Genomic DNA, 25,197 nt, shown 5'->3' with positions numbered 1-25,197 from the left:
AACGCGGATGAGACTGGAAGCCAGACCCATAAAATTTACGCGCCCACTCTTACGGGAAGAAAAAGGTGGATAGAATAAATATAAATATAAATATAAATATATATATATATATATATATATATATATATATATATATATATATATATATAGCCTCATTCTGTGATGGGAAGCCACAGCAGATCACAAAAGGAAGTTACTTCAAACATTTGATTGATGTTGTGAAGTTAAAGGGAAGATGTTTTTCATCTGTTGCTTTTTTTCAAATGCACGTTATAAGCGGCGAGGAGTTTCCTCATCTCATATACTTATGAGCACACAAACGGAGCCAATTCGAAGAGAAATAAAATAAACGCAAAACCGAAATAATGCAATAATCACAAGCGCAAATTGAATGGTGGATGTCATACAGAACGGTTCAGTATTACACTGTGAATATATCCATTTCGGTGTATGCAAACAGTGATGACTTTTTGTGGGTGGCGCCTATCTGGTGGCAGATGATTATATTTTTTAAATAGCAGTCTATGGAAGTCATGGAATAAAAGACTAAAAAAAAAGGTTTATTTGAGTTTATATTTTAAAATTCTGACTTTATTCTCGCAATTCCGAGATTATATCTTACAATTCTGATAAGATATTTCAACTCATCATTCTCCATTTTCCCCTTGGCTCAGAATCATGAGTTTATATTATCTCACACTTCTGGCTTTTTACCCTTAGAATTGACCCTTCACAAAGACCCGCCCCACTTAGTTACTGTTGCTATGTCCGAGAAACAATGGCGCTCTCACACTACACATGTTCTCACTAGGGGTGCAACGGTTCAACTTACTCAGGGTTCGGTTTGTATCACGGTTTTGGTACAGTTCAGTATGTGCTATGTTTAGGGAAAAAAACTAAAAAGTAAAGAAATAAGAATAATCTATCTAACTACAAGCAACGGCACAAATAAATACAATAGAGTAAAGATACAAATAAAATAAACAGTGATTTTTCGTTTTTTTTTTTTTGGGGGGGGGGGGGTAGGTCTAACATTAGTTTTTAGGTAAAGAAACTGAATAAAATGATCAAATGTAAAACAGCATTGCATATTTTACAGTATAAATTGAAGCTTAATCTTTATTAAAGTTACAAAAGCTATTCAATAAAGAGCAGCGAGTGATTTCCTTGTAGTTGCTCTTTGGTAAATATTAAGAAATTGCTGTCAATTTAAGAGAATGCACTGATACTTAACATTTAGCCGGCTATGTCTGCTAGGATACTTGCCAAGACGGGAATTTTGATAAAATTGTGTAAATTTGTCTATTCAAACACAATAAAAGAGCTTAGTATTTGCGCACGTTCTAAGGCACGGATTTGCGAGCTTCCGATGAGCGCACACACCGATCTTCTCACTGCGCACACAAGTTTGCGTCTTATGGCTCTTAAATGTTGAAACTGGCAAAGATTAAATTAGTTTAGTTTAAATCCAGATAGCAATGTGTGCTGTTCAGGTCTCACCTGTACACGAGCGCTATCAGCACCCTGGAGATGACGGAACAAATGACTGCTCATATTCAAGCATACGGCACTCGCATTGAACAAGAATGGTTTGTCAACGTTTTTTATTTTATTGCTGTTGTTGTAACGTATTGGGAAGCCAGAATGTGCATCCATCAACAGAAACATACAGTAGTCGAACACTGTTTGTTTTACGTGTTGTCATTTAAAACATATTACAGATGCGTTGTCAGATTCAAGTTGAACCGCGATCCTGGTGCGTGCCGAACCATGTGAGGAGAACCTTACGGTACGATTTTTTACCGAGAACCGTTGCACCCCTAGTTCTTACTCAGTGAAAAATACACCACAGAGCAAAGAGAAAACTGACAACACGCTGAAGGACAAGACAGAAAGCGGTTACTTCTGGTATGAAAATATCAATTTGTGGCTCTTTAATGTGTCCTGACAGATCATTGTATTGCCTCTTTTTATATTTACTTAAAGTTTGAAATAAACATGAATGAACATCAGAACATACTTTACTTTAACTGCGGAAAGACGTCAATTTTGCACAATTCTTCAAGTTTAAGTCTACTGAAGTTAATCTACTCTCCTGTCTGATTTCTTTTTGTCGAACAAAATGGAAGATTCAGCATTACGATTGGTCAGATTGTCAATCGAGCTCTTTGCGAAGGGTCAATTGACAAACTCGCTATTGTCGAGTTAAATCGAGTTATAAAGTCAGAGCAAGGAGATATAAACTTGCATTTGCATTATTTCAGAATTGTGATTTAAAATGGGTAAATGTTATAGGTTTAAACAGTGTTTCATGCTGTAACTGTAGAGCTAATACAATAAGTCCCCTATGAACATCATATGTGAATATTAGGTAGACCTACAGTTTAAATCAAGTTTTAAATCATGTTCTAAGTAGAGTAATCATAGTGGGTTTCATCTATAGTCTGTCTGTCAGAATTTAGCTTCAAATGTCTTTGGATGTCAGATTCGGAATGCAAATCATTTTTATAGAATACTGTCATCAAAGGCACAATACATTTTTTTCTCTTATTCCATGGATTTTACCCAATTCCCTCCACTTGTTAACAGTGTTTTTCAGCCACCACAATGCGCGCACAGCTGCAAGTGAGGTGACTGTGACGTCTACTCCAAAATAGTCTATTGGGACATCTGTAGTGAACAAACAAAAAGATGCAAAACTTAAAACAAACAACTAAACCAAAAACATTGAACAAAAAAACGAACAAGACAAAATACATTTATTTTATATTAAAAAAAATTAATACAATTGATTTTTTAATTAAAAGAAATCAATCATACCAAAAAAATATTACTTTGAAACTGAATTGACTTGAATCTCAGTAGTTCTTATTTGATTCAACGAAAAGCACAAAGTGATCTGAAGATTTGACTAAAACCCTGCTATCATAATGTTGGGGTAGATCTGAACTGCACAAACATGAAGGCGCACTCAGAATCTCAGCTGTGGTGGAGCACTCGGGCTTTGATCTGAGAATAGAGGACAGGAGACTGCTGATCCATTTCCTCTTTCCGTGTGACCCATTTTCCTGCGAGTCATGCTACAGTGAGATTGCCCCGCAACCCCTGAACCCCACAAACACTTCTTCCTGCGGACACAAGCGATTGAATCTAATTATTCCCTAATCCTTTTTTAGCTGCATGTTTATGATTCAAATTTATACACCCACACAGATGGACGAGCCACGAACGGCGGCTTAGGTTGCGTATTCCGACTCGGAACGCACGAATCGGGGCTTGGAGCTCTCGCGATCCAGCAGTAATTAAATCCAGCGCCTTGACAAGCAAGAGGCCGCGGCGAGACAGACATAATTGCAGCCTTTGAGATATTCATGCGCAAACTGCTTTGTATACTGTGACAGCTTAGCAGGTTCAGCCAACACAAACTTGAGTCTAATTAATTTGAATCAGTAATTTGCATAACTAAATCAATTCTCATAATCACGAGGCGTTTCACCCTCAGCAATAAACAGCTGTGTCCTTTGTGGTTTATTACATTCACCATGAAAAACATAGCTGGGCTTTATGTACGCACGTGTATGTTGCAAACGCTTTCTCTAATAAATATTTTACATTCGCACTTTTCGTTCAAAAATATTTGACTCCATATTTTATGCTAATGTTCCATTGGGTTTGCCAACACCAGAACTTTGCTAAGGAAACGAAGCAGTCATGCCTGTAAGCGGCATGTTCTGCAGAGTTGCAGAATTACAACGGATGTAAATTCTTGTCTAGGAGCGACTTGGCTTGAAATATAAACCGCTAGCAACAAGGGTACAGAAACCATTTAGTACGCAAATGCAAACATTTGCAACGGAGAAAAGAGCTGAAACATGCAGGTACAAAGCCAACATTGAAGTCACATGTGTGAAGAAGGAAAGCTAGGAGGGCCGAATGTGTAATGGGACACCCCCAACGGTGTGTTCCCACAGATCACTACAGATGTCATCCCATGGCTCCGTGTTTCTCGTTCCACCGTGTTTCCAGTGTAATTATACTCATTCAGTGCCGCTAGAGGAGCGTTCTCTCCCTGTGGCAGCAGAACTCCCCATCTGGTCATACATGCATCTTGCATGTTAAACGGTTTCAATTTCCTTCTCCCGCTGGCCAGATTAAAGGAAAAATGACATCGCTGATCCTTGAACTCAAACGAACAGAATATTATATCTAACTGACACTGCCATCACCTCTTATTACATGGCTCCACTGAGCAATCAGATATTTTAAGTGGTGACCGCTATGATTTTCTTCTGTGGAACAGAGGTTTTGAACAACACTGAGATTCAAACAACATTGGGCCTCACTGACTTCTAATATATGCACACGAAAGTAAAATAAAAAATTCATTTCCCCCCCTCAAAGTATCAATATCAATATTCTTTTGAGTTCCTCAGAAAAAAGGAAATCATACAAGTGTGACATGAGAGTATGCAAATGACAACATTTCAGTTTTGGAAGAACTATTCTTTTAAGCCAACATACAACTAGAATAAAAAATGAATGCTATTAATATTCATAATTGCTATATATTATTCATATTAATATTTCAACTTCGGCATTCCCAAACTTCTTGAAATCCAAAGCACTTGGACACGAAACATTTTCTTAAAGTACCCCCTTAGAATTTCATAATAATTTGAATAATAATAATAATAATAATAATAATAATAATAATAATAATAATAATAATAAATCATAATACATAATTTTATATTATTTTTCACTTATTATAAAATAATAATAATAATAATAATAACCATTTTATATATATTTTTCAGTAATTATAAAATAATTTGAATAATAATAACAATACAGTTTCATATCATTTTAAAATGATAATTTTAATAATAATAATAATAATAATAATAATAATAATAATAATAATAATAATAATAATAATAATAATAGACAAAGTATTATTATATTTTATAATTAGTGAAGAATAATATAAAAACTATTACTACTACTACTACTACTACTACTACTACTAATAATAATAATAATAATAATAATAATACGTTTTTTCTAAAATAATTTGAATAACAACAATAATAAATAGTTTCATATTGTTTTTCACTAATTATAAAATTATAATTTGAATAATAATAATAACAATATTATTATTATTATTAATATTATTTTTATAAAAGTATTATATAAATTATATAAATATATTTATAAAAGTATTATTATTATTATTATTATATTTTATAATTAGTGAAAAATAATATAAAAACTATTACTACTACTAATAATAATACTAACAATAACAATTATTATTAATATTATTATTATTACTAGTAGTAGTAATAGTATTTAATATTTTTTCCACTAATTATAATATTATCATTTGAATAAGTTTTTGTATTATTTTCCACTAATTATATAACAACAACAACATTGATAGACTTTTTATATTTTTCACCAATTATAAAATTTTCATTTTGAATAATAATAATAATAATAATAATAATAATAATAATAATAATAATAATAATAATAATAATAATAATAATAATAATAATTATTATTATTATTATTATTATTACAACAATATTAATTTTTATATTAGTTTTCACAAATTATAAAAGTATCATTTTGAATAATAATAATAAATAATGACAACAAAAACAATAGCAACAACATCAACAATATTAATACATAGTTTTTAGATTATTTTAATTATAAAATTCTGATTTTCTACTTATAAATTTATCATTTTGAATAATAATAATAATAATAATAATTATTATTATTATAATTATTATCCAGTATTTTTTTTATATATTATAACACAAGTTATATATATTTTATAATTCTAGCTACAGTTATAATTAACTATGATCTTTTATCGCTAATTTAAAAAAAAAATTAAGACAAAACCTTATAAATCTTGTAATAATAGTCTGAAAAACAGTCAATCGCAGCCATATCTGATTATTTTTGTAGTTCTAGTTTTGTACTTGATTTCTATTTTTATTTTATTTTATTTTATTTTAAGATGTATTTTTGGCACTTTTGCCTTTTTTAGGATAAGACAGCGTTTCAGACAGGAAGCGAGGCAGAAGAGAAACCGTGGGGATGGGATCGGGAAAGGTCCATAAGCTGAGACGTCCAAAGCGCGACAGCGCAGTATGTCAGCACACTGCCCACAAGACGATTGGCTCTAAAAAATCCCCTGCAGTTTCCTCACAAACCCTTGGAAAAATATTTTCCTTGCCCATGTATTTGCTTAACCATGTAGCCATATGAAAACTACAATAATGTACAGTCATCTAATGCTAATTGCAAAACAAACCCCAACAGGGAGATCCAAACACCTCATACTTAGCATTAAGGTTTTGATCACTCTTGTATAATCAGATGATAATGACCAGCTGACTACTTTACCATTACTATCAGTAACAGATTTACAAAAGTTCCCTCAAGAACAAGTCGATTAGAAGAAAAAAAAAAAAAGAAGAAAAACAAGAAATCTGTTCATTTACATTTATTTCTCACTGTGAATCTCTGTGTGATCTGCACAAGAGGCCGATGTTTGAACTGAGGGACAACGCAACTGTTTAAGCTGACTGATAGCAAAACTGATGCCATCAGTTTATACAAAGAATGTATCTCACACTGTCAACTATCCAAGCTAATGAAATCGCAATGACAAGGCTGACTCAGTGAGTAATCTAATATGATATTCATGTAACTGAATAAAATCTGTGTGCAGATCGTATCTGTCATTGTTTGTCTCTGGGCGGGACTCTGTCCCGTTTTACCAGCGCTGACAAAGGAAGGTGACACTTAGTAGTACGACGCCATGTTCTACAGTACATCTATGCTATGCTAAACAGCATGTGGCCTGATTTGTTTCGCTAATTAGCCCTATCTCATATCCACTGCACCCCTAGCTAATGACGTCGGGAGAAAATATTTTCATGTGGCATCTTTTCATATTCATTTCTCAAATTCTACACTTTGCTGATTGGGGACTTCAATGAGGGACACGATACTGTCATCTTTCTCTCTTGTCAGAGCAATTAAATTCATTAAAAGCTCTTCAAGTAATTGCGGCTCATCTACAGCAGAGCAAATATTCAATTAATACAGACAATTTAATAACTGTGATTCCCTCAATCCAAAGCACATAACCTTGATGCATGTCTGCGCTTGATTAATTGGTTTTCTATTCTGAGGTCATTTTAATTTCCTTTAACTATTCATTAGTCCATTTATCATGCTGTGGAGAGCCTGGCAATGCAAACTCCACTCTGACAGAAACTCAAACACATATGGTGCGACTTCAAACACACTTGAACTCTTCATCAAAGCCCAGCATCATTGAAACCAGTGTGTGGAGAAAATGATTAATCGAACATGTTCCAGGAAATCAGAGGACAGGGGTTTCTTGGCTTTGTAAAGATCAAAACAGTTCAACTCATGCAGTTCAAGTCCAAGTCCAAGCAAAAATGGCTTTAAACCTGTCACTAAAAACAGCAATTCATCTTTGACCTTTTTTTTTAAGTTTAGGACAAACCCCTTTCATGAAATAGTTTCTTTTGAACTGCCATTCTTCTAAATGACAAACAATGAATCCAACTAATTATTTTATAAGACTTGGCATGTCAAGAGCGCTTTGGCCAAATTAGCATGCAGTGGATTATTATCCTTCTTTCTCTGTCTGATTCGCTTTCTAGTCATTGACTGATCTGTACGAGTATGAATCTCTTCCTCTAGTGCCGCCACATTCACAACCTCAGTTACCCACTGCTGATGCCTTTGAAGAGAGGATTTATTAATATGCAAAACATGCCATCCTCTCTCCAGTGACAAACAAAAGCACTTTTATGTGGTTAGTTGATGCATAACATGCGCATGGATTTTTTTAAATGTTTAATTCAAAGTGTTGCCACTTCTTTGTAAACGCTTGTGAAATTTTCTAGCAATATCGGAGTGAAAATGGTTTCTCCAATGTATATACACTGCTGTTCAAAATCTTGGGATCAGTATTTTTTATATTTTTTAATGGAGTCTCTTATGCTCATCTAGTCTGTATTTATTTGATACTGGAATAAAACTGTAATATTGGGAAATATTATTGCAATTTCTAATATTGGTTTCCTATTTTAATATACTTTAAAATATAATTTATTTATGTGACGCAGCACTGAATTTTCATCAGCTATTACTCCAGTTGTCAGTGTCACATGATCTTTTAGAAATCATTCTAATATCCTGATTTATTATCAGTTTTAAAACATTTAGCAGCTTAATGTTTTTGAAACCCGTTTCTTTGATGAATAAAAAGTTAAAAAGAACAACAGCTTATTTAAAATAGAAATCTTTTCTAACAAAATACACTACCGCTCAAAAGTTTGTGATCAGTAAGACTTTGATGTTTTTTTAAAGAAGATTCTTATGCTCATCAAGGCTGCATTTATTTGATCAGAAATACAGAAAAAAACATTGATATTGCAAAATGTTATTAAAATATAAAATAATCGTTTTTATTTGAATATACTTTAAAACATAATTTATTCCTGTGATGCAAAGCTGAATTTTAATCAGCTGTTACTCCAGTCTTAAATGTCATATGATCCTTCAGAAATCATTCTAATATGCTGATTTATTATTAGAATGATCAATGTTGGAAACTGTTGTGCTTCCAAATATTTTTTCGGAACCTGGGATTCTTTTTTCAGGATTATTTGATGATTAACGAGCTAAAAAGAACAGCATTTATTGAAAATCTAAATCTTTCCTAACAATGTAAATCTATGCGATCACGTTTTATTAATTGAACACATCCTTGGTAAATAAAAGTAATAATTTCTTTCAGCATATTAGAATGATTTTTGAAGGATCATGCAACACTGAAGACACTGGAGTAATGATTTTAATGTATTTTAATGAATATTAATGTGGAAAACATTGTTTTACATTATAATAATATTTTACAATATTACTTTTTTCTGTATTTTTAAATCAAACGAACACAGCCTTGGTAAGGAACTTCTTTAAAAAAAAACATTCAAAATCTTACTGAGCCCAAAATATTTGAACAGCAGTGTAAGTTTTTACTATCACTTTCTATCCATTTAACACATCCTTGCTGAACTAAAAAAAAATAAAAAAAAAAAATAAAATAAAAAATAAAACAATTACTGACCCCAAAGTTTGGAATGGCAGTGTATAGCGAGTTCAGTTTAAATAGTCCTGCAATGTGACAAACCATCTTGAATGATATGAGTTCAAAAATGCATGCATAATAGTAATAAAATGCTGTTTCAAGTTGAGTTTTGCAAGACATGTTGCAGTATCAGCTCCTATAATAAATGAATAAATAAATAAATAAATAAATAAATAAAAACTGTGGAAAATGGTACAATTCAAACTAAGCATCATAATTTACTGTCCTAACCATTCTAAATCCAGAAAAAACACTGACCTAGATGCATTTTTTAACTAAAGTGGCACTTTTACAGTTGATCATGGCACTTTGACACTAGAAACAATGTTTACTTTTCTCAGGCAGCTCATCGCACTGACACTGTAGCCATGCAGACATCACATATGACATGGTTTACCTTTCGTCCGCCAGTGTTGAGCCTCAGTGGTGTCAAGAAGGGATCAAATATCATATGGCTCGTCTCAATGTTGACTGGAGACTGCCTCTTCCCCACAGAACACAGATTCCAGGCAGAATTTACAAGTCCCCAGAACGATGGCACTGCAACAGAAAAAAAAGGATGATTTTCAGTACATTCATCAAATGGTCATACTTACAGATAATTTGTTCATAAGTAGATAGTATTAGATTGAATTTATAACGAATGAATGAGAGTCACAAGTTATTTATTTGTGGATGTAATAATTGAGCCATTCAACTTTTGGTATGGCAAGATGCCTTAAAATGTATTTCTTGTTTTTAAATTTAAACTTAGACCACATTATTAGATTTTCTTTTAACTTTATGAATACACAAAAAAGACAGATTAAAGGAGAAGTTCACTTCCAGAACAAAAATTTACAGATAATGTCCAAGATGTTTATGTCTTTCTTCAGTCGTAAAGAAATTATTCGTTTTGAGGAAAACTTTTTAGGATTTTTCTCCATATAGTTGACTTCTATGTTGCCTCGAGAGTGAACTTCCAAAATGCAGTTTAAATGCTTCAAACGTTCACAAATGCGGTTGTAAACAATCCCAGCCTAGGAAGAAAGGTCTTATCTTTTTAACCTCAAGCGCTTGTCTTGCCTTGCACTGCCTGAACTCAGTTTCTGGTTCAAGACAGTGAGGGTATTTTGAAAAACTCCAATCATATTTTCTCCCTCAACTTCAAAAATCATTTCAAAATCATCCTACATCGCTGCAGAAGTACCTACCCAGTGTTTGCGAAAGAGAACATGCAAAGGAGATCAAACCTTAACCAAACCTTAACAAAAAAGGTAAAACAGGGATGTAGGACGATTTGGAAGAAATGAGATGGTAGTTTTTCGACATATCCTAACTGTCTTGAACTGGAAAAAACAGCTCAGGCAGAGCAAGTCAAGCATTTGAGGTTAAAAAGTATATTAATTGTAATTGTAAAAAAAAAAAAAAACACCTTCTCTAGATAAGACCCTTCTTCCTCACCTGGGATCATTTACAACCACTGTTTGAAGCTGGATTTATATAGCGTTTTGGAAGTTCAAACTCAAGCTCAAATCCTGCAATGTTTTCCTCAAGAAACAATCTCTTTACGACTGAAGGAAGAAAGAAAGACATGAACAGCTTGGATGACATTTATCTATAAATGTTTCTTCTGGAAGTGAACTTCTCCTTTAATGCTTTTTTAAAATCTTTTTTGTGCATTTATTTGCCCATAAGGAAGGTGACACCAGTGACAATTTTCATGAAAAATGCAGTTTACAAAATAGCTGCTGCAAGGTATCAAACCACATGTTGTCAATCATGGTATACTCACTAAATTAAGTGGTTTAATTCATCTGTATTCTTTTTTTTTTTTTTTACACAATTCCCTAACAATTAATCAGGTCATAACAGTGAGTTCAACTAAAAGCTTCATATGAAATCATGAGATAAATAAGAGGACAGAGGAAGTCAAGTGGTGTCATCAGTGTGATTTTTATTTCTAAATATAAGATTTTTGTTAAAGGTCCCATATTGTCAAAATCGGAATTTCCTGGCTTTTTTCATGATAACTGAGGTCTAGGGGCTATGTAACTACCATATGAGTTTCAAAACAGTCAATCCACAGTAAACTGCACACAGCCTGCTTAAAGTAACTGTTCATTTTCACGAGCCACTGTGACTTCCGCAAAGATGTGACGTCCGATCTACTCAGTCACCGCCTTCAGTCACCACCCCAAGCACCAATCACGTCCCACCCTCCTTTTGTCAAACCCAGACAATATTGTGTCCATAACATTGCTAAGCAACAACAACACGAAAACAAGTGGAGAAAACCCTGTTCATTCAATAGATGTCGAAACTACATCATTGCACAGGCTTCAGAACAACGTGAATATAAGAGACCACTGGCACGTCAACTTCAGCCTCTTTCACACAGCGATTCCGGTAAATACACGGATAATGTTTCCCATGATTAGTTCCGGAGTTGTTTGATTTGGTTCATTCACAGTTGTTTTCCGGAATCTGTGCGTGCTTTACACACAACCCGTAAAGACATGTGACGTTTGGATGTGAGATGTAATGCGCCGCGTACGTTTCACTAAACTGAAACTAACCTGAACAAACTGTGCGATCGCTGCTTCATTCCACTTTGCACGTATTTTTTCGTTGTGAAGAGTCGCATGATAACGTGCATCATCACTACAACACTGCCTTTATGGTTCTGGCTTTTGTTCACACAGCGCTCGTTCCCGTAATTTTCCAGAATCAGCGCACATTGTGAAAGGGGCTTTACTAAAGCAACAGTTATGTAGCTTACTGCATTCGGTGTTTGAAAAAGAAAAAACATTAATGATCATTCTGAAATATCCTGTTGAGTATCAGCAGGCTAGGCTCTCTCTATGACTCTGGGCTCGGCTAAAGCATACATGACCGTAGTTACCTGTGGTTGGCCTGGCTGTGCGTCACTCAGAAAACAACAGGCCAATCAGAAGAGAGGCTCATGAATATTAATTGGATGGACCAAAATCGACCTGTTTTTGACAGAGCTCCTAAAAATGGAGCTGTAAAAATATATTGAGATGGATTTTGGCACTTATACCGCAAATATATATTCTTCACATCATATACATCAACAACTAAAATAAACCTCCAGAAATGTACAATATGGGACCTTTAAACGGTAACACCAGTGATAACTCCAGGGACCACTACTTGCAGTATATATTTTAAAATAATTATTCAGCATTTACATCATATATTTAATAGTTATGAATATATTATTTGATGTTTTTGACCTAAAAATAAAGCTTTGGAGACAAGCAGTGTTAACAATAATTAATTAAACAAATATGCCACATTAATGACTCAAGGTGGTGTAATTTTAAAATATAAACAAATTGTAACCCTAAAGTGCTTTTCAATTGTAATATTTCTGTAAATTCTACAGTAGGTACATTATAATTGGTTCATTCTATGGAAATGTCTATTTTTAAGTATAAGATCATATTTAAAGGGGACATTGGATGCAAAATACACTTTTACATGGTGTTTGCATATAAATGTGTCTTAGCAGTGTGTGAACACAACCACCCTACAATGATAAAAATCCTTTTTCTTTTTTTTTAATCCCAAAAAAATCTTAATAGTATTTTCCCCCTTTTTTTCCCCCTGCAAAAACCATTGATGGACTGTTCTATATTAGCATATTTCCGCCAACAATGTCTCGTAACCAATGCAGGCGTTTTGTAGTTGGATATAAAAGTGTCTTAACATAAGAGTCTTAATTGTCTCCCAACATCAGAGCCACTGAGGACACAGTAGATTAGTTTTGTTTTTGATTGTAACGCACCACCAAATACACACAAAATGGAAGAGAGGGGCGGGGTGAGCAGAGCTCATTTGCATTTAAAGAGCCATGCACTGAAATGGGTCACTTTTAACAGGTGTTTTTGAAGTTAAAAGGTGTTGTTTTACACAACCATTGTGGAATTTTAACCAAAGTATGTTGCAGACATCTCATGAAGACCCTAAAGAAACATTCCAACTTGTTGAAAATAGGCATCCAATGTCCCCTTTAAATACATAAAACATTGCTAACAGCTAAAAGAAATAGCACCACATAAAAGTGCAAATGATTAAGGGATATTAACAGGTGTTAAAGAAATATTACTTTGAAGTACGCTCTTATTTTAGATAGAGTGTGTTAATATAATTACCAGCAATCACGGTTACAACTGTAACATTCTGACTTCTATTAATTTCATTTTTATGATCTAGTCTTTCTTATTAGAAGTATATTAATGGCTGTGGCTCACAGCTAGTTTCAAATGTCTCATAGCAAAAAATGGCAGTTAGATTTGTATCAGTCGGTTATGAAGGAAAATGTTAAAAATGTTACAACTGCCCCAGGTCTCCCGTTCTCATAACTCTTTGATACTCGTAAGAAAGTGGGTGCAACAATATCCCTCTATTCTTTTAAATAACTTTATTCAACATCAGAGTTCCAGCAGCCCGTGACATTTTCAAGCAATTTAGACGATTTATACAAAGTGTTCGCCTTGGCATTTTCACAGCAATGTGCTACATGCACCTCCAGCTGACAACCATTACATGAGATGATTGGCAGCCTGCAAAACAGGATTCTTTATTAATAATTTATGAGCAGTCGGTGGTGTGGTTAAGGACCTCCAAGCTTGCATCTTCTATCAAGTCAATTCCACTCCTGGAACATTTTGGTTTGGGTGATTTGACCCGGTTGGCTCTGCAGAAAAGCGATGACACGTAACTCAATTCATAATGTCTATCCCACCACAATGACATCAGCACTTCTGCCCTCGTTTCAGGCCTCCAAATAAGTAAAGACTATTCATAAATCACTGTTCCCATTGTCCTGATGCTGAGAGAAGCAGGTGGTCTCCACACCATATTTTTCATGTTGTGAGTCGCCATAATTTGAGCCTGCATTTTCCCGAACAAGCACCACCTGCTGTTTCCTGTCATGTGAGCGTTCAACAATTCTCCTTGAGAAAAGAACTTGACAAAGTAGCAGCGTGTACACACACATTCGTACACGGAAAACGAACACAAACCCAGACTCACAAGCGCACTGGACGTGTAATCTCTTCAACCCCCTAATGCTGTGCTAAAAAGGCCTGCATATTGTTCGGGGACAATGCTTGATAAACAAAACTGTGGCTCAACTGAGGCCACGACTGAGTAGCTTTGTGATTAATAAAAGAATACGGCTGGTTGGTGTGATTGGCCATCGCTTCAGCGGTCTTAACTCAAAATTAACAGCCGGCTGCTATTCCACTCTCATTTCCTGGCATAAGAACTATTTCTGCACTGGATGGTGCTGCGTAGAGAATGAAAATGGATTTGAAAAAACGTTGAGTCATGTCTTACTTAGGAAAGCATTGAATTAGGTTGTAATGTCCTCCAAGATGCAGGCAGAAGAATGGGAAATAATTCAGATCCTTCTACATCAGTCACTGAAATGACAGGAAATCTATAACTGGAATGGGGCTGCAGTGTATGAAATCGATCCGCTAAACACAGGTGACATGTCATAAATGGTAAATACTTATTACCTATTGGTAGACCTAAAAGGACAACACAGTCAACAGCTTTTTTGCCATTGCCAATAAAATTGTATACACAACCAAGCTGAATCTTCACTTTAGATACGCTGCATGTTGAAGATAGATTTGAAGTATATTCATTTAAATAACACTGAGCTTCCTTTCGAAACCTTAAAGGATAGCAGTTAACATTTCACTGGAGGGGAGGATTTGTATATCTTCAGACTCAAAATATAGTGCACTTTTGCATCATTTCCATTTCAAAAAATAAAAAAAGCCTATTTTTTTTTTAATACTGTATGGCTTTGGAATGACATGAGTGTAAGTAAATACATTTTTGAATGCATGTTTAATAGCTTATCTCTCAGTGAGACTGGACACATCAGAGCTAGTCTTTAAAAAGACAGAAGAGGCTGTTCTGTTTAATGACCTGTATAAGCTCACTTAAGATTCAAACATCCACTTTAGTGCAAGTCTGTGAGCTTTTTATCTTTTAAGGCCTCAGGACACATGAAAGCTACACTGGCAATCAAAAATAACAATTAAAAAGGCTCAATCATGTGAATATAATAAGCATATACAGACCCATCTCCATTGGATATCATCTCACACAACTCCATGAGGTATCTTTTTAAAGAGGACGCTGGGCACGTGTTGGCCGCTTTTCCTCCACTATGCAGGACAAATCACTAATTAAAACAAAAAAATAAACTTAATAAAGTTACAATGGGAGTATGCGTCTCTCTCGCCTCCCCTGAGCCCACTGAGTTTTAACAAATTCTTAAAGTGTGCCATGAGTTTAGCGGGGGGTAATTGAGAAAGAATGGGTGAAAGTCAGATGAGAGGAAGCAATGCCTCCATTGTGATTTAATTGGATGACTGGTTTTGTTCAGCCGTGATTTGTTCATGCGATAAATCCCACCTCATGTGTTTGTACGTGTTCCACATTCATAAATCAGTCTGAATAAACAACATAATGGCATTAATAGGAAGACTAAATTACAAAAGGTAAACAACTTACGCACTGAGATATAACCACTTCGTCAAATCAAAATCTAACTTTAAATGACCTGAAAACAAGATTTTTTTTAGTGAGCTTCGATGATTGATGTTTATTATGAAAAACAACAGCTGAACATCAGTTCATATTTTTACTGACTTGCATTATTATTTTCAATAAATGAAAAATGCTATGAGATTTATACTTGGTTTTAATAAATAGAATAGCCTATAAATTACATTGTTATTGTAAAAATGTAACTAGGACATAAATTTACATTTAATAAAAAAATGCAAAAAATGTGAGGACTTTGCCTTGTCATTTCAGAACACCACTGCATGCCACATTTCCCTCTTCATATATTTTAAATATGAAAGGACAAAGATAAAAACATTTCAATCATTACAGTAATTATCTTCATAAAACATTCTTCTGTTTATTCATAAATTATTTGACACTTGCACTTACAATCTAAGCACAAGAAAGGTTTTGTTAATTATATCAAACCAAGGTCACTCACAATGTTATTCACTGACAAAGAACTCCATCTATTCCCATGATCACAAGGGTTGGATCTTGTTCTTTGACATTAAAAAAAGTGAAGAAGAAAAGACTAGCACTTGCAGAATAATTATTGCCTTCCCCTTTGTAACAACTAAAGCCTGTGTTCTGGCCACCCCTCAAGGTTTACTACAGTTCAGGGTCGAGCGAAGACACGCACAAAGAAGACACACTTGCACCAATTAAGATGCCTATTAATTACTTCCATTCCAGATCTTGCCACAAAACCATAGAGCCTCTGCCCCAAGACTGCAGGAGAGTAGTTATGCACTTACCATTCAAATGAAAACAGGTGAAGTATTTCTTAAAAGAGTGGAAAAGGAACATGTGCGGAATAGCAGTGAGTTTTGAAAACACACAGCGTATCCAGACATATCCCTGGGTATCTTGGATAAACATCAAAAACTACCGTCTGTTTTGATGTGGTGAAGCATATAATAGTATACTGCAGGAAAACAAACAGATTGGCAATAAATACATAAAAGGAAGGGTGGAAAAATATCTTAGCAACAAAACTGATGCTAAACGCTTGGAAGTTGCATTCAAATGCGTAACCTCTTCTACCAATCCTTCATGTTGGAGGCGGCAGTGAAACTTCACAACAGGGCTACGTCGTGGGGGAGGGTTCATTTCTTTCCCCAGCATATGGCGAAAATGAAAGAAATGAAAACCTTGGCTACTAGCTTTATAATGAAAACCCTTGGCTATCAGCTTTATATCTTAAGCAGTAAACAAGAAACCAGATGAAAGCTTGTAAAAGGTAACATTTATAATGAGAAATGTTTGAGAACCAAATCAGAATGATTTCAGAAGGATCATGTTACACTGAAGAATGGAGTAACGACAAATTCCTGTCATTTCAAGAATACAATTTTAAATGTATTAATATAGAAAACAGTTACTTTAAATAAACTTCAGCAAAGTATTTAAAAAATGCATTTATTTTAAAAAAATTACGTTTTTATTTTAATTATTAATAAGCAGTGATTTAACTGTGGTAAAATATTTTCAAAAATACACTGACAGCCAAAAGTTTTTGAACAGTAAGATTTTTTAATGTCTTTTAAAGTCCCTTCTGCTTACCAAGCATGCGTTTATTTAATCCAAAGTACAGCAAAATTCTGAGATATCTTCACTATTTAAAATAACGGTTTTCTATTTTAATCGTTTTTAATGAAACGTATTCCCTGTGATCAAAGCTACATTTTTAGCATCATTTCTCCAGTCACATGATCCTTTAAAAATCATTCTAACATGCTGATTTCTGTTCTAATTGCTTTTTAAGAAACATTTATTATTATTATTATCAATATTTAAAACAGTTGAGTGCATTTTTTTCAGGATTCTCTGATGAACAGAAAGATCCAAAGATCAGCATTTATCTGAAATCTAAAAGCTTTTTTTAACACTATACCATTCAAAAGCTTGGAGTCAGTAATTTCTTTTTCTTTATCTTTCTTTTTTTGGACAAGAATATATAGAAATAAATACTTTTACTTAGCAAGGATGCTTTAAATTGATCAAACGTGATGAGAAAGACATTTATAAATGTTACAAAAGTTCTCCATTTCAGATAAATGCTGTTCTTCTGAAATGTCTATTCAAGAAACCTGAAAAAAAAAAAAATCTACTCCGCTGTTTTCAACATAATAATAAATGTTTTTTGTAAGAATGATTTCTGAAGGATGCTAAAACTGCAGCTTTGAAATCACAGGAATAAATTACATTTCAAAATATATTAAAATAGAAAACCATTTTTAAATAGCAAAAATATTTCAAACGGTTACCTTTTTGCTGTACTTTGTATCAAATAAATGCAGGCTTGGTGAGCAGAAAAAAAAACATTAAAAAATGTTCTAAAACTTTTTACTGGTAGTGTACTTGCTATGCTAAACTATGAATGTCCTTCTGTATTAAGAATTTTTTCTTAATTATGATATTGGCACAGTTGTTTTACCTTTAAAAATTCATTTTACCTCATAAATTAAAAACATGCTTACCACAGAAGTGGTGTATTCAAGTAATTTTATCATTTAAGTCATCTAAGAATTGCATTATTAAAAAATAACCGTAAGGACATTGACCAAACTGCCATATTGAAGTCAATTTGCAACTAGCAAGTCTACAGCAATCTTGCAACAAACTTTTCCAAACAAATCGCAAAGGACAGCTGTTTTGCGCTTGGAAAGTCAGAATGTCGTGTGAGTAATTCAGCTCTCTGTCCGTTAATTGGTGCAGTCCATCAAAGCAGTGCTTTATCAGGTGTAGCATTAGAGAAAACAGGAGTATCAACCCTCACGTAATGATTAGTGGCCAAGACCACGAATCATTCACAAGCTATCATTGTCTAGGTAAATAGTTCCAGAGGTAAAGTGGCGTTAGGCGGGACAAGTGTGCAGTCGGCATGTTTAAATGGCACAGGACAGCTGAACCTCTTTGGACGTGTCCTCTAATGCCAACGTAATCTCAGCACCCTGGGCCGATGGGCCTCATTAGGCCGAACCATCCCGAGAACAATAAACATGTCAGTCAAGTTAACTCCTCCTGTCATTTGTTAATGGCCAGGGATATCTGACCTGGCGGCAAAGAGGGATTTTCAAAGCAGAATACAAATGAGAATAAAACCGCCGTGGTGCAGACGGCACAGAGGAACCGTGGTCACCACAAACTCTGTGGTTTCTCCACAGGCCGCACACGTATGCTGGCTCCACCGGCACAGAAACATCAACAGCAAAACACTCAACAGGACCTTCTCCTCTCGGTTGCTAATTGTCGCCCGCCTGTTTAGAAGGCTTCGCATCTCTGAGGAGTCCTTCAGTGTTGGCCTCCACAGGATACGCTGAAGAGCGGCTTTATCCTTGAGCACTTCTGAGCTCACAATAACCCCACAAAACAAAATAAAATGCAACAGGAAGGATTTCAAATGGAGCACTGTTGATCTCTTTATTCAGACTACTGGATGCAGAGTGGCATTTAACGCTTTGTCCACCATTTACAACCTTTTTCTTTCTTCGCTTATGACACATCGCTTCTCCACCATTGAGCAGCAATTCTGGCAATCCATTTTTTCACTGCTATACAGTAGGGGGCACTGTTACAAATATTCTGAAATAATACAGCATCTCCAGATCCAAAAAAATGATAAGATGATGATCGGTGTAAACCAAGAGTGGACAGAAGCTGAGCCAAAACCAATACCCACACTTGCAGTCTTAGCCACTTCAGAGCGTGTGTACGTGACAGGAAGTGCGTCCCAAGACTGTCCCAGGTCTGAAAAATGTCAAAGCTCAGTGCACTGATTGAATAATAAATAAATACACACCGCTTCGGAGCATATCCGATTATTTGGGTTCAGCTAAGACCGTGATCATGTCCACTAAAATTAAGAGATGCAGCGCAAGTTCATTTATTAGACACTACATACAGTTGCAATCAAAATGATTCAACCCACTTGACTTGCAAGACATTTTGCTGCAGAGAAAAAAAAATTTTGAAAACAATTTAACAAAGGCACAAGTAAACTATTAGAGAACATTTATTAATACACATGAGTAATTCTGAGAACGTAAGTCGATGAGATGAAATGAAAAAAATTATATTGGCTCTAAACTTTCATGATCAAAATTATTCAATCCCTTAAAAGTCAAGATAGGTGCAAAGTCTTTTATTCTTTAAAACCACCAATAAACACTGCTTGGAAGTGCTTAAACCTCTCACCTCTCTACTGCAATCTTGGCCCATTCCTTGCCTGAAAAGCTTTCAGATCACTGATAATCTTGGGTTTTCACTTTGCCCCTGCTTTCTTCAAATTCAGCCAAATATTTTCAATGAGAATGAAATCTGGAGACTGAACAGGCCACTCAAGAACATTCTTTGATTGATCCCTGAACCAAGCATAAGTAGATTTGGTTTACTTTGAGTTGATTGATCATTAGCTTCAGTCTTTGCACCAAATGCATAACAATTCTTCCCAAAATGGCCTGATACTTTAAGTAATCCATGATGTCTTCCATACAGTCATGATTTCAACTTCCTGCAACAGTAAAACACCCCCATTACAGGACTAATCCACCTCCAAGTTTGACGATGGAGATGGTGTTCTTCTGCTTATGAGCTTTGCCTTTTTTGTACCAAATATACTGCTGATTCATAAGTACAGAAAGTTCCAGTTTGGTCACATCACTCCATTAAACATCTTCCAGAACTCTATGGTCTATCCAAATTGATTTTAGAATGTTCAGATGGGCCTTTATTTTCTTCTTGATCAAGAGGGGTATTCGGCAAGATGCCGCAACATGAAGACTACACTTGTCTAGTGTTCTTCTTATACACTGCATTGAAATGTTTTTCCTCCTTTTGTCGGATCATCTTGAAAGTCTTTGGCTGTACATTGCAGGTTTTTCTCAGTTGCTCTGATCGAACATTTTATGATATTATACTTTTTTTGTTCAATACCCTCAAAGGTTTTCTGGTTCAACACAGTTTTAACTAAGGAATAAGGCTGCCAGCTGTGTGTCTAGGAACGTTTATGAAATATTAATGTAGCATTAGACTTTCTAATATAATGAAACTATTTCTTCTCTATAGCTTTTGTGAGAGCTCTGTTGACTTTGCCATATTTGCTACTCTGCTTCAGCTCATACATGGGCAAAACATATGCATGTGTAACATCTCAAGTTAATTCTATTTTTTAAATAGTTTCTAAAGGCTTAATTGTGTTTTAAGACAATTTTATTTCCTACCATAAAAATAGGTGACTTAAAAACAGCTATGTTGAATAGGGGTTGAATAATTATGACATAGAAAAAATCCTATAACTCAAAAACATTATATTATATATTGACATTATCACTTTTAATATGCCAGGAAACTGTTGTAGATGCAATTTTGATAAAGTCCCGAATCTACAGAAAAGCTTGTATTTGTAATGTACTGCAGTCTCTGGGGGGGTTGAATAATTTCAGTCGCAACTGTATAATAAAAAAGTTTTTACGCTCACATGAGGTGGTTTTTCAGGCAGTGCGAAAAGGAATATTTTGCAAAATGGAATTCTGATTTGGAAACTCTGTGAAGCCACAACAACCCTGATTTCAGAATTCAAGACAGCTGCTCATTGAATCAACAGAAGTTAAACAGTACTAATATATCTGTGGACATGATACTTTCTAATGTGTTTTTAATCGACTGGTATTGATATCTATGGACAAGTCAATTTTGTTTTTCCAACTTAAGTACTTGAGCACGGTCAACTCAGGTCTAGCCTCGCATAGCCAAACCTTGGCTGCTTTGAGGTAAATAGCATTCAAATGTATCTGGCATGACGCATAGAACAACTCTGCAGGTTGGAAACCCAGACTTATTGATTCCTTTATAATTCACCACAGGGATAATATATAAATAAACGTGTGGAGAACAAAATTAGTAGACTTGTGTTCATTTGCTGTGCAAACACTCATTTTAATAGGCAGTCCTGAAGCTAGCCTTCTCCTCAGTTGAACCACTACACACAATTTATCTTTTTTTCTCGGTCTCTGTCCTGTTTTCTCCATCACTTAAGCTCTCTTTGGCTGTCCGTTAACCATGTCAGGCATGTCAGAGTGTGGATTTAGCCTAAACCTCTCATTGAATCTGAAAATAATCCCCAAGTCATCCTGCTGTTATCTTGGCTATGCTTGTCAGCAGAGAGGATTCCTCTGTCACTGAGATCTAAATTGTGCTCATTACATGTGTTTATCCACAAACAACAGAGACATAAAGACATATAAAGAGATGAAAACACATGTTCAACACACATTCACAACACAATTACCTTAAATAATGATGCATTTTCAGTAGGCAATTATATGGGATTGGGCTTGATTTTGTCCATCAGGATTTGATTGGAACACACAAGCCATCAAAAAAGGTCTGTTATGCTCACCAAGACTATTTATTTGATTAATAAAGTAAAAATCGTAATATGTTGAATTATTATTACAAATAATAAAAAAAGAATAATAATTTGTCTCTATATATACAGTATATATATACACATACAGTATATATGTATATACAGTATATATATATATATATATATATATATATATACACTTTTTTGAAAAGGACCTGTATATATATATATATATATATATATATATATATATATATATGTATGTATATGTATGTATGTGTATGTGTATATATATATACACACATATACAGGTCCTTTTCAAAAAATTAGCATATTGTGATAAAGTTCATTATTTTCTGTAATGTACTGATAAACATTAGACTTTCATATATTTTAGATTCATTACACACAACTAGGCATGGTCCGGTATAAGATTCTGACGGTATGATAACCTTGGATAAAAATATCACGGTTTCACGGTATTACAGTATTGTAATCACTGCTCTACAATGTTAGATTTAAATGTCTGGGTAAAAAAAAAAAAACCTTTTTTTTTTCAAAACGGATTACAGTATATTTAATTTTAGGAAACATATAGAACATTTTGTAACATGGAACAGAAGGCAAAATAATTAAAATAAATAATTGAATCTTCTTAATTAAATTAAATTGCAGTCACTTGTGTTAAAGGTGCACTGTGTAATATTTAAGATGATCTCTAGACAGTGGTGCAATAACTATGTTTTCAGGGGTGCATAAAGACCTTAATTAACCATTATGTTTTTATTAACTTCAACACAATGATGAACAAGTAATATTCACAATAACATAGTTTTATTGAATGATTAAGTTAATATAATTCCTTAAATTACGTTTTAAAAGAAATCTCACTATTCGTTGCTGTCAAAAAAAGGTGAGATTTAAATCCTGTATCGGCTTCCGTAGTTCTGTAAAGGGAGGGGTGAGCAGTGGACTGTTGCAATTCACAATCTCGCCACTAGATGCCGCAAAAACCTACACACTGCACCTTTAATGTGACACAAGGCTTAAAAGCAAAGACGTGATTTCACTTTAACTTAATTGTTGTGCTAAAGTTCAATCACAGAAACGTAAAATTAGTACATATAGTCTGCTATTCCCCACTCTGTGTTGTAGGGTTCACCTCATTTGGCCATCCTGAACTTATATTACTGCTGAATCTCACTGACTGTGGATCACGTGCACAAACACAGACACGCGCCTGCAGCACTAACTGCTGGGGGAGGGGCTGCATTGTTTTCGCTGCAGGTACGCACACACACAACCTAGTCCTGCGCTTTCACTCTGATGACACAGAAAATGCGCATATCGTAGGAACGGTATAACTTTTTTTGTTTGCGGTTTTGAAACCGTGACTTTTTCAAACCGCGGTAAACCTTGAAACCGGTTATCATCCCATGCCTACACACAACTGAAGTAGTTCAAGCCTTTTATTGTTTTAATATTGATGATTTTGGCATACAGCTCATGAAAACCCCAAATTCCTATCTCAAAAAATTAGCATATCATGAAAAGGTTCTCTAAACGAGCTATTAACCTAATCATCTGAATCAACTAATTAACTCTAAACACCTGCAACAGATTCCTGAGGCTTTTAAAAACTCCCAGCCTGGTTCATTACTCAAAACCGCAATCATGGGTAAGACTGCCGACCCGACTGCTGTCCAGAAGGCCATCATTGACACCCTCAAGCAAGAGGGTAAGACACAGAAAGAAATTTCTGAATGAATAGGCTGTTCCCAGAGTGCTGTATCAAGGCACCTCAGTGGGAAGTCTGTGGGAAGGAAAAAGTGTGGCAGAAAACGCTGCACAACGAGAAGAGGTGACCGGACCCTGAGGAAGATTGTGGAGAAGGACCGATTCCAGACCTTGGGGGACCTGCGGATGCAGTGGACTGAGTCTGGAGTAGAAACATCCAGAGCCACCGTGTACAGGCGCCAGGTCAAGCCACTTTTGAACCAGAAACAGCGGCAGAAGCGCCTGACCTGGGCTACAGAGAAGCAGCACTGGACTGTTGCTCAGTGGTCCAAAGTACTTTTTTCGGATGAAAGCAAATTTTGCATGTCATTCGGAAATCAAGGTGCCAGAGTCTGGAGGAAGACTGGGGAGAGGGAAATGCCAAAATGCCTGAAGTCCAGTGTTAAGTACCCACAGTCAGTGATGGTCTGGGGTGCCATGTCAGCTGCTGGTGTTGGTCCACTGTGTTTTATCAAGGGCAGGGTCAATGCAGCTAGCTATCAGGAGATTTTGGAGCACTTCATGCTTCCATCTGCTGAAAAGCTTTATGGAGATGAAGATTTCATTTTTCAGCACGACCTGGCACCTGCTCACAGTGCCAAAACCACTGGTAAATGGTTTACTGACCATGGTATTACTGTGCTCAATTGGCCTGCCAACTCTCCTGACCTGAACCCCATAGAGAATCTGTGGGATATTGTGAAGAGAAAGTTGAGAGACGCAAGACCCAACACTCTGGATGAGCTTAAGGCCGCTATCGAAGCATCCTGGACCTCCATAACACCTCAGCAGTGCCACAGGCTGATTGCCTCCATGCCACGCCGCATTGAAGCAGTCATTTTTGCAAAAAGATTCCAGACCAAGTATTGATTGCATAACTGAACATAATTATTTGAAGGTTGACTTTTTTTGTATTAAAAACACTTTTCTTTTATTGGTCGGATGAAATATGCTAATTTTTTGAGATGGGAATTTTGGGTTTTCATGAGCTGTATGCCAAAATCATCAATAATAAAACAATAAAAGGCTTGAACTACTTCAGTTGTGTGTAATGAATCTAAAATATATGAAAGTCTAATGTTTATCAGTACATTACAGAAAATAATGAACTTTATCACAATATGCTATTTTCTTGAGAAGGACCTGTATATATACACACACACACATACATACAGTATATATATATGAATCGGCCGATCACTTGCGCGTTTTGTCAGTAAAGCCGGTT

At 35.1% G+C, this 25,197-nt stretch overlaps 1 protein-coding gene across 1 annotated transcript in view; it reads right to left on the bottom strand.

Annotated features, from left to right (window-relative positions):
• Positions 1–25,197, bottom strand: part of ca10a (carbonic anhydrase Xa) — a 232,012-nt gene that overhangs the window by 137,861 nt on the left and 68,954 nt on the right. Inside the window, exon 4 of the mRNA XM_073828405.1 lies at positions 9,615–9,757. Within this exon, the coding sequence (XP_073684506.1) occupies positions 9,615–9,757 (143 nt within the window). The remainder of the gene's footprint in view (positions 1–9,614; positions 9,758–25,197) is intronic.

The sequence above is a fragment of the Garra rufa genome, chromosome 22 (genome assembly GCF_049309525.1).
Source record: "Garra rufa chromosome 22, GarRuf1.0, whole genome shotgun sequence".
Taxonomy (NCBI): domain Eukaryota; kingdom Metazoa; phylum Chordata; class Actinopteri; order Cypriniformes; family Cyprinidae; genus Garra; species Garra rufa.
Note: the sequence above shows the minus strand (reverse complement) of the source record. Positions and strands in the feature narration are given on the sequence as shown.